We start from the raw sequence: 12,229 nt of genomic DNA, 5'->3' as shown, positions 1-12,229 counted from the left end.
GAATGTTTGTGTGACTGTATATATTTAAAAAAGTAATAAACTCCCCACTCACCCTCCACCGTGCAGTCTTTTACCTTCATGCTTGGGTCCCTTACCAGAGGCCTGGGAGCTTGAGGGTCCTACGTAGTATCTTAGCTGTTCCCAGGACTGCACTCCACTGGGCGGAGACCTTGGATATTGTTCCTGGGATCTGCTGGAGCCATTCTTCCAGTTTAGGGATCACAGCCCTTTGCATTTCTAAAGCTTTTTGTGTTCCTTGTTCCCAATGTTGCTGTCACTTGGGATTGCTGCATCTATCACCATGGCCCTCTTCTGCTGTTTATCCACCACTACTATGTCTATTTGGTTATTCATTACCATTTCTCTATCTGTATCTGGTGGTTCTGCAGGAACTTACCATGGTCATTGTCCATCACCTCCCCATGCTCAGCACACATTTCTGTGTCATAAAGGGAATTAACTACAATTTACTACAAGTTTGTGTAAAACACAGTGGCTCAGTGCACATGCAAAGACACACTGTAGGCCTGTATCCCAAGTGACATGAAATGTTAAGCTACTTATGTGTGAAACTGTTTCAATAACTATGATGAGAGAATATATCTTTAATAAGGGAGTATTTTCAGTTTCTAAATAATGGTCTAGATCTCTTCCGAAAAAAAAAAGAACTAAGAAATAGATATAAGGTACAAACTAAAAGCCAAAAACAATGCCTTTGACATTACCAAAGCACAGTTACAAGCTACAATACTATTGGCTACAGCTACATGCTCTAAGAGAAAACTCTTGCCTGTGAAACACAGGGTGGCAGCATTAACAACAGACATTTTGGTAAGCGCCCAGAGCATCATATTTATCAGAAGGCCTTGAGAATTTGGGATAAAGTACATTCACACAAGACGTGCTAGGACATTAATTCAGATCGGCTGTTATCTTTCCTCCCACCTCCACTAACCATCACTTTATGAGACACATCGAGTTTGATCTGTCTTAGTTTCTCAGGCTGCAGACAATAGTTGATATGAGTGGCTTGGCTATGCTCCACCACAATGAACAATTTTCTCATTTATATTTATTTACATTTGGCAGACCCTCTTGTCAAGAACAAATTCCATATTTATCAGTATGGCATATGTGTGTGACCTTGGGGTTACTAGCAACTCTCTCTACCAGCTCTACCACTGAGCTGGAGAAGCTTCCATTCCTTTCTCAGAAGATAAAAAAAATCTATATATACAAATTAAAGTTTAAACAATGTCATAAGTTATATCTGGACATATATCCACCAATTATTATTATAAACTGTTTGGTTTAGGACATTGCCTAGGCTAAAGGAACAGATATTAATGAAAGAAAACTTCATCTGTTTTTTTTTTTAAATAATAAGAAAGTTTGAAGCTAACTCTATTTTATGGAACAATGGATGTGTTAAAATTACAGGAAGATCATATAAATCCTGATAGAATGGTATTCTTATCAACTTACATATTTTGTTTATTTGAAATATTGTGGCACTCAAAGCACATTTCTTGGTGAATTATAATTCAAATATGTGTTTGTGGTAAATACTTTAATACTTAAATACTTGAATCCTGCTATTTTCCTATATATATGTATATATATGTAACAAGAAAAAAGTTTTTAAACACTCATGAGCCTGCATGCATGTACAAAGATGTCACAAAGACATTCATCTATTTAATCAATTTATATGAATTAAAAAACGTTTAAGCCGTTGTTCAAGAATTGTAAATCAGTGCAATTAGAAGCAGATGGCATGGGTAAGATGCTAGAGAGGAATACATGAGAGCAATAGAGAGAGGGAGAGAGGGCGAGAGAGAGAGATAGAGAGAGAGAGAGAGAGAGAGAGAGAGAGTGAGCACCAATCAAAGCCAACAGGCAACAGAGGACACAGCACCCATTACTGCGAGCTGGTCTGTATGAATGGCGGGGTGAAGTGCTGCTCTCTCCATCTGCAGCTGGCCACGTATAATAAGGCTGCTGGTCTGAGCTCCGGTCTGGCTTTCAGGGCTCCTCATAATGGCCCTCGACACAGGGCACAGGTGGAGAGCTGCTGTGAGGGGTTTATAATGGACCAGAAATAGCATTAGCAATATGGCTACATAAAAAAGCTAAATCACCAAATTGACACTGGCCCCAGCACGTCACCGAGAACGCTGGCCGAGAGGTAGCAGCTGGATATTGCTGGTCAGAGAGCTCTCCCCCTGTGTGCTCACCCCATGCTGTTGTCCTGCTCTGGTCACGCACAAGCTCCTCCTGCTGTGCAGATGGGATGCTGCTTCACTGGTGTGCAATTAGAAGGTTTAATTCGGCAAAACAGAAAATGGGAAGAGTAAAGAGGCCAAGTGCCTTTCTCTCTGGAAAAGAAAAAATGTTAATAATAGCTGTCAATGTGGTTGTCTTTTCAAAAACTGGAAATCAAGACTTAGAATGGCCTTGTGGTCAGATTGCACTTCACTGAACCTGACATATTTAATCTATGCTTTTTCTTATTTAATCTTGCATTTCCCCCAGTTTTCTTTATTTCTTTATTTTGCTTCTCTTGTGTTTTTTAATCTCCTTTATGTCTTTCATTTTTTGCCCCTGGATATTCACTGATGGAGCCAGTGGTATAATTCTTTCTTTCTTTTATTTATGGATAGTCTCAGTGGTCGTCTTTGTGACTGCATGATGTTTATAACAAATCCACCCCCCCCCCCCCACACACACACATGCCTTGTGATATTCTGAAGTAAACTAGACCTTGTAAAAACAGATTGGCTGAGGAATAGATCAAAAGGAAGGGAAACAGGCTAAAGAGAGAGTAAACGTCATCTAGTCAATAGCCTAAGGACAATCCAACCAAACACAAACACACACACACTTGGACCAGATAACATGTATATTGCGATGACTGTGTATATAATATATATGATAAATTGTGACCAAGAAAGTTCCTTGCAGCCGTCAGTGAAGCAGAGTTGAAATAGTCAGCAACAGTAGTACATGGTCCATCACCACAAGATCTGAAATAACTCCTAGCTCTTATCCCAGACTCACCAAAAAAGATCATGGACTTGTAACTTTCTTACATGCCTTCAAAATCATAAGTGCCCTTCTTTTTATACTCTTCTTGTAAAAACAAATCCATAGCTGATGAAGCATGAAAAAACTATCCCTCTCTCTCAGATAGAAGAATGACTTGTTCCTCCTTTAATGATAATGTTTTCTGTGGTCTCAGTAGATTTGGGGTTTATGAGATCTGGTATTATCACAATAATCATGAACATTATTTATGCCACTCTGTCACCAAATCACACAGTGTAGAACCGGCACTGATATGAAATATGCATTGTAATCTTGTTATGTTTAGGCAGCTGATAAGCCTATAAGATTTAAATTAAGCTTTTCTCTGTGGTAAAATTGCTATGATCTATGGTCTCTTAGATAAAAACAGCTATTTCTTCTGTCTGAGTCCTGTGAAATTTCACTTTCATTCCACCTCATGAACTTCACTGGCAAACTGCACTGTTTAATTCTCTAAATTCTCCTCCTCCTCCTCCTCCTACTACTACTACTACTAATTATTATTATTAAAGATCAATTTAATGGAGCAATAATTAGCCAAAGCTTGTCCACCTAAATACAATCAGAATCCAGGACTTTCTTTTTTTAGATTCTCAGAAGTTGATTCCTTTGCAAGCATTTATTACCACCTCAGCAAGATCTTCCTGTTTGTCTAGGACACACCTATTTATTTGTGTTTACTTATTTAAAACCAAAAGCAAGTTTAATAGAGGGAGACAGATTTGCAGAGGACGGGAGGTGAACTACTAACTTAATCCTCTTATATCACTATATCACACTTATATCACACTTCTTACTGAGGTAAGTAATGAATGGTGATATGGTCCAAGTCAGGAAAATTCAGTAAGCAAGGACATACCTATTTACTTGTTTAGTTAATTGAAACTGAAATTAGAATGCAAGTTTAAATACAGCGAGACAGAATCATAGAGAACAAGAGCAGAACTACTCACCTAATCCCTTTATAGAACTTATATATTATTATAATGCTGCCCTGTATTCATATAATGTAGAACTGTCGCTGCCATAAAATAGGCAATGTACTGCTTATCCGCTGCTTGTACAAGCAATAATTACACAGGTATTTTTAGCTTGCTGTGAAAGCTAAATAAAGATGAAAAATGAAAACTTAAATGTAACCTATACTTAAGTCCTACTTCATTCCAAAGTTTTATTATGTTTTATTATATATACAAAGGCCACGGACATTTTAAAATAGACTGGCTCTATACGTTTCTTTCAGGAAAACTGGTAACATCAGCTGGTACTGGTCAGAGGACATTTGAAAACCAGCACTTCTTAGAAATTGTAGTAATTGATCAATTTGTAAGAAACACAACATTTATTTTCATCTAACAGATACACTATGGTATTTTGGAGGATTGCCTATGCTATGCTGTACACAGATATTAGTCACAAATTCATACTCCACTACATCATATTTTGGTTTAAACTAAGCTACATTACATATTGCATGGGAAATGATGTGTGATGAGTGAGGCAGGATACAAGCGCGAGTCGAGGTTACAAGAAAACAAAAACATTTAAAGAAAACGAAAGTAAAAGACATTCAAACAAAGCAACACAAAATAACAAGGACAAACTTCATTAGACATTAATAGCAATATCAACATCCACGAAAAACATAAACAAACGAGCATATACACACGCTAATGAATATGGAAACTAGACACAGACGAGGACGATGGAGAATTCATCACGTGGATGAGACAGCTGAAGAAAGGAGCATGACACAATACATATAAAATAATAGTTTTATAGTAATGTGCATATAAAACAGTTTTCTAGTAATATAAAATCCTCTTTGTTGCACGCAAAATGATCCCCATACAATTTAAATGGTTTCAAATTTATAGAAAAGTGTTAAAAAATGAAAACAATGTAGAATGATAAATAATGTTGATAAATGGCAGAGAAAGTAAAATAATAGCAGTAAAATAATGTTATAATAAGAAAAAAAAATATTGTTGGCAGCATTGGGAGAACCTCATAATTACTTATGTTAAGGTAGAAATAATATAATACTGCTTATTTAAACACAAAACCCAAGCACTGAAAAAGGTAAATGATTAAAACAGTATACTTGCATTTAAAATGGTTAATTATCAAAAGAAAAACTAAAACTAATTTGACTGGGTTTGCTGTCAAAAATACACTTTTTTACTTTTTGGTAATTAATCATTGGTGAGCTTCCGAATGGAGTAAAGTACAAATGAAAAGTGCCCAAAATTGTCATTAAGTAAAGAATGAATACTCAAATGGTACTTAAGCACAGTGTTGGTCATACTCTGCTACTATCCACCTCTGAATACAGTAAATGTTAAAGAAATATGACAAATTATTCCAAAATTCTAAATAGTAGTGCATATATCATGGAAGGCTATTCAGGAAACGTGGAAATATTTAACGAAAACTGAAAATATAAAATGAACCCTTAATGTACTTAATGAAAACCTGAGAATATTGAATAAAGCCCAAGTATATAAAATTTAAAAAAATAAATCATAAATTGAAACATGAATATATAGAGTGAAGAGAGGTGGCCAAGTGGTTTTAATTCTTCACATTGAAAACATTTTTTGCCATCCTGTTCCCCCCCCCAATAGAATTAATATATATTAATTCTTAATATATTAAGGTTGCTTAATTAAAAACGAAAGTAGAAGACAAAAACACGACACACAAGTATGAACAAGTAACAAGTATAAAGACATTGACAGGGGTAGATGTAGACAGTCAAAGGTTATAATGTGATCACAAACGTAGTCACCAAAGAAGCACAATGTGGTCACAGTAACAGACAGTTATTGGGTTAAGACTAACAGCAGGGTATTTATACACACACACTAACAGGTAAAGGAAGTAAACATAGGTGAAGCGGATAACATCGCTAACAGGGAGTGTGGCAACATGCGAAAAAATAAAATAAACAAAGCGCACATGGAGACATGCTGACAGAAAGGAAATCAAACAATGCAATGTGGAATTGAGGGGGGGGCATGACAGATTATTCAGTAATAATGGACGTAGAATGAGGTCTACTGGAGTTTATTACTGTTTGTTACTAAGCAAATGTGTCTTTTGTCTATAGAGAGAGAGAGAGAGAGAGAGAGTGTATTTCAGTTTTCCTTCATTAAAAGATCTTACACCATTTTCTTACAGCACTCAAACAATGGAGGACAATACCAAAAAAGTAAGTCCACATCACTGCATGTAAATCAAGGATAAAATAGTCTCATGAGTAAATATAGAGCAATACAAGGATGTACTGTTCAATAAAAATGAGATGTTCTTTGAAGTCATTGATAACCCATACATCATTAGTTGATAGGTTTTTGACCACTGGACTACTGCTCATCAGATATTATTTGGGTGGGAAACAGTCTTGGTAGTGGCATGTGTTCTGCTGATACGACAGTACACATCACAATGTTAAAAGTTGTATAAATTTGGGTAGGATGTGCCTTTTGCATTCTTCAGTAGTACTAAAAAACTTTTAAAAGATGATTTTGTGAATAGCTCATCCCTCATCCAATTCAATTATTGTATAAACCATTTTCTCAATTTGTGTGCACTTACACACACGTGCCTGTTCATATCCACTAATATGTTTTAAAGGAAGTTTAGATTAAAAGTTGTGTCTAGATCACCAACAGAATGAAATGACGCAAGTACATATTTTCCCAGCCTGAAAATCTTTCATAGCCTGACTGGCCTATTTTGAGAAAATTCAGTATGCACAATCAAGGCACAATTATATTTCTTTCTATTTCAAACATATATGCCTCATTGAAATGCAATCATAACAGTGAAAATAGTGAAATATAATCCACATGGGATTGTGTCTAAACAGTGCAAAAATGTCCCAAAATGAAAAAGATCATTTAAATGTTTTAAAGTTGCTCAGTCTCTTAAAAAGAAACAATATGCTTGAATTCGTATTTAATGAATGAAATGCTGAATTCATGTTAAAACTGGAAGCAAGCCATCTTGAAATGCAAATCATCTCATAACTATATTGCATTCCACTCATTTTTTTTTTTCCCTAGCAAATAACGATTTTCAAAAAGACAGGGAGTCAACTGGGATTCATGTAGTTTCCTAAATGTTTCCTAATTCTTTGATTATCCAGAATTTCCTACAGCTTGCAAAGAATACATCATATTTAATAAAGCTAACACGGCTTGTTATGGAAGTTTGTTTGAGGGAAAGACTCTTTCTGCTAAAAGTACATTAAATATTTTTGTGAGTATATGCACTGCAAGCTAATGTTTGGACTCATTAAATAAAAGATAAAATATTATTGTCAGGAAGGACCAGGGAGACAGGGAACAAATCGAACCAGATCAAAACACAGAGGGAACGGCTCATGCTCAAGAGCTGGCTCGGGAGACTTAGGGAAAGGAAAGACGGGGTAAATAGGGCAGGTGAAAAGGGAACAAGGTGTTAGGGGCGTGGCCAGCGATCAGAAAGACAGCAATGCAGAACACGGGAGTGTTGGAGGAGTCGAGGAAGAGAATGTGACAATTAGCAACCATGTCTTAAGCGAGTCAACTTTTAGTTTGTGGATAAAAAATTGTTGCAAGCTGCTTGTTGCGTTTTTACAGCACAGACCTATTGACAATTTAGTGTTTATTTAAATGTTCACTGTATGTAAAAAAATAAACAAATAATTACTCCCCAAATTTGCCACTGTTGCTTAGACTGAATTTTGTAAAGCTTTCCTTTAAATATAGACTATGTGGTCTATGTGGTCTATATATAGTCTTGTATACATATGAAGGCCTTTGCTATTATAAGAAGTTGTGAATTGGGATCAGCATTATTCAGGCACACCATATTATTCTTCCTTTTTTGTATAACTAAAATTAAGCTTAAAAACTGTTGTTCCCCAAATATGAGCAACAGTTTAACAGTGAATATGAGTGAAATCAGTAAAGCGATAAACTACTTCACAAGAAAGTGGTCCGTCTTGTTCCCGTCAGTTTATATATTATGTGGTATTTCTGTCTCTGACAGACCTGATGAAATGGTTAAGTTCCTAGAAGATTTTAAAGTCTGTACACAGGAAGTCACAGAGCTTCGCTTCCTTCTGCATGGACCAGTTGGAACAGGGAAATCCAGTACCTTCAACATCATCAAGAATGTTTTTGAAGGACGTTAGTTTGTCAAATGTCTTGCTTCTTCAGAGAATTCTTCAGGCACCAGTCCTTCTCTTCATGTGAGTATAAACTACAGAAGGGAATTCTGACTGAAGAGAAAATAAAAGTTGAATCAATCTTAAGATGAGTCTGAAACTAAAATGTGGAAAACCTGAAATGGTCTGAACTTTCTGTCTGCCTTTTGTATTCTGTTTGACAGGGTTCTGGCTTAATGGTATACCCTGACCTAATGTACTATCATAAGAATTTACTCCATAGAGAAATTAAAAAACTTTTGTAAAATCACTCTGGACAAGAATGATTGCTAAATGCTGTAACTGTAATGTAAATGTAAGCTATTGAAGAAATGAGAGGAACTCATATTTGAGGACATAAAATACTGTCCATATAGACAGCTCATTAGATATTGAGATCTACACAGTGTCAAGGTAAAGGCAGTATAAAGACATCTTATCAAGTGCTTTAGGATGGATGAATCACAGATGAGTTAGATGGATGAATCAGAGATGTGCTACATTAGTTACAAATGAAAGGATTTCAAATGAACAGAATTTAGGAATATGCGTTTTGATTTGCTTTTGAGGAAATTACCGTTGAATGAATGAATTTTAAAGGAACAGAACATAATTTGAATTATTAAAACAGCTGCACTGAGAGTTTGCATGTCTGGTAGTATGTGGTGATAAATTTGACACAATCTAAAGAGCCTTATGGATCTTGTACACTGGTTGATCAAAGACTTATTAGACTTAACTGGCTTTTAAAAGGCCTTATTACAGTAACATGAAGCTTGTTACATTTCTACTTATTATTGTTCCAGCAACATTTCTAGATGATTCTCCTACAATTTTTAAATTACATTAATCAAATTCAAAAGTTTTTCTAATGCACACAGAATTTGTGCTTTTGGCACTGAGTGAGCTTATGGTTTCAACACAATGGCTAATCATAATCAAGTCAGTTTCCCCCCTTAAAGATTAATTATTTTCTGCATTAGCAATAATGTTCAGAAATGTATATATATATATATATATATATATATATATATATATATATATATATATATATATATATATATATATATATACATGTGAGAGAGAAAGAGGAATTTAAAACTGTAGCAAAGTGCTCAATATAAAATATATAAAATCCAAAGATGATTCTAGATGAGTAACTGAAGTAAACTGTAGTAAGACATGTAGAGATATTCTAAATTGTAGTGAAGTAGCCAAAATTTCCAGACAAATTGTTAGGAGGGGATCTACATACAGTGCATAAGGACTACAGGTGAAGGAACCGGTCAAAAAATGATAAAAAAAAGCGCCAAAAAACAGGGAGAACAGGGTAAGGTCAAAAGCGAAACAAAATACCAAAACAGCAAAAAAAAAAAAAAAAAAAAATGAGGGGGAAAAAGTGCTAAGGATTACTTAGTGTGAAGGCTCCAGGCAAACAATACTTCACAAGGTATGACAGAAGGACTAGGTTAATATAGGGAGGTTATGAGGGGTAGACATGTGTGTAGTATTCAGGCGAGGCAGATCAGCATGGTCGTGATGGGTCATGTAGTGATTGACTGATATGAATGGAGCTGCATGAAAAGTCCTGTTTCTCTGGGAACTTTATGTACTTCACTACAATTTTGAATCTGCCCCCCCCCTCTCTCTCTCTCTCTGTCTCTCTCTCTCTCTCTCTCTCTCTCTCTCTCTCTCTGTCTCTCTCTCAGTAAAAAAATACACCATTGGATGTGAGCACAATGGAGAATTACCTTTTGCCTTCTATGATGTCATGGGCTTGGAAAAGGAGCAAAGGAGGGGGTGTACACTGATGACATCATCAAAGCTGTAAAAGACCACATCAAAAATGACTATGAAGTAAGAACAACTCTGCCTGTGCACGCACACACACAAACATAGAATAAATATATGAGTAAATGAATAAACAAATAGACCTAGATGTAAATAGGATTAGAATCCAATGTAAATGGATTTAAATCCAGCTGTTTGCAGTATTGTTTTCAATGAACAAAAAGAAGATATTAAAACCCTGTAGTCGAATGTGTCGAATGTTACAACTCTCTCAATGTAAAGTTTACAGTATACAGTCCAAATCTTACAACCACAAGAGACATGCTTTATTTTCCTCCCATTTTGCTGTTTTGACTTGTCATTTTAGTTCAAACCTAATTGTCCATTAACTGAAGATAGCAAATATTACATTAGCAAACCCAACCTGAATGATCAAATTCACTGTCTGGTGAGTGTTATACCAGCAGACAAAATTGGTATTATGGATGGTGAAGTCATCAAAAAATTGAAGACAATCCAAGACCAAGCAAGTAAACTGGGTGAGTATTTGTTGTTTCTTTCAGCAAGTGCAATAAATATCTAAAAAAAAAAAAAGTGAAATATGTAAGTAGGTCAGTATGAACCACATCTTCAGTTCATGACTGAAGTTCTGAGCAAGTCCTGCAAAATGTGTACAAATGTGTACTTTTGAACAAATTGTGTTTTGAGTCGTTTTAAAAGAGGGTACTATATACTCTTACTCGAGTATATTTGCGAAGACAAAAAATGTACTTTTGGTCCAATATATTAATCAGTGTTCCTTCTGTTACATTTTAAAATATTTTTTTAATACTTTGTACATTTCCCTACAACCTGTCAACTGTCAGAGGTTTAGTGCAATCCCCAAAGATGATTCAGTAAGTTACTGAACTTACATTTATGAAATGTTGCTCGCAATATATAATTTCCTTTAAGGATTTCTTTGAGGTGTGAAATACCTGCTCTGTCCTAATGTGAATTATTGATATAAATGTAAAGTGTCGTCCGATATCAATAATATTCTAAGAAAACAATGGCTGGTTAGCTTCATATCTATAAACTACAATCAGATGAACTGTACTCATGGCGTGCAGGAATGCCCCACATTGAAGCATATTTTCATGATTTTAAAGATTGTAAAGTATGAAAATACTACAGGTCTAGATTTCAGCCTCATTCAGGATTAATAATAGTGCTTATGTAGCTCATCTGGTAGACCACATAGAGTGACATGCTAGCACCACCGAAGTAAATTCCCAGGGAATACACTTGCTTTTGACTGAAGAATGCATAAGCTTTTTTGATATGAGTGTGTGATAAATGCTGATGTCTTCTTTTGTATATTTGTTTGTGTATTAATAGTCATTAAGATAAATTAGCTAAAATTATCTAAAAAAATTAGATTAAGAAAAATGTAAAATTAGCCAAATGCTGTAAATGTAATTAAGATATGCTGATAACCACACAGAATATAAAAAAGGCCATTCACTTTCTACAAAAAGCGTTTGACTATATTGAGAAATTAGTATTTTCTATAAAACACAAATGGCAATGTACATAAAAAATTACATGATTGGTTGGATCTTTGAATATGTCTACTGGCTGTGCTGCAGGAATCCCACAAAAGCTTTTCATGACAAAAGTGGATAAGGCATGCATACGGACAAAGAAAGATCTGACCATGATCTACCAAAGCAAGAAGATCAAGGAAAAAGTGAGTTGGTTTGCAACTTTGTACATATATGTTTTAGTTTAGTTAGGATAACATGGACTCTTGATATTTTAACTTGGAAAGTAATGACACTGTGTGTGTTACCAGATGACTGAGTGCAGTGATTTACTGGGAATACCAATTAACTGCATCTTCCCTGTGAAGAACTACCATGAGGAGACTGAGATGAATGAGATGATAAACAGCTTGATGCTCAGTGCCTTAATACACACTGTACATTCCGCTAACGACTACGTGAAGAGGTATTCTGACTTTGATATTTCTAAAAGCATGTACAAACATATAGAATGATTCTTCTTTATGATTCATCAGTAGCTAGTGAAAATAACCCAATCCTGTATTTTGTACTAATTCTCTTAAAGTTTATCTTTTCCTCTCGCCCTTCTAGAACCATTAAAGTTTAG

At 35.3% G+C, this 12,229-nt stretch overlaps 1 protein-coding gene across 1 annotated transcript; it reads left to right on the top strand.

Annotated features, from left to right (window-relative positions):
- The first annotated feature begins 8,137 nt into the window (after positions 1 to 8,137).
- On the top strand, positions 8,138 to 12,229 carry LOC113582422 (interferon-induced protein 44-like). The gene is given in 7 exon segments (XM_035522731.1): positions 8,138 to 8,267; positions 9,994 to 10,083; positions 10,086 to 10,141; positions 10,443 to 10,614; positions 11,707 to 11,807; positions 11,913 to 12,067; positions 12,214 to 12,229. Coding segments are annotated over 7 exon segments (720 nt in total).

Source organism: Electrophorus electricus, chromosome 9 (assembly GCF_041902795.1).
Source record: "Electrophorus electricus isolate QZ-2024a chromosome 9, ASM4190279v1, whole genome shotgun sequence".
NCBI classification, from domain to species: domain Eukaryota; kingdom Metazoa; phylum Chordata; class Actinopteri; order Gymnotiformes; family Gymnotidae; genus Electrophorus; species Electrophorus electricus.
This window is presented reverse-complemented; position numbering and strand designations above follow the sequence as displayed.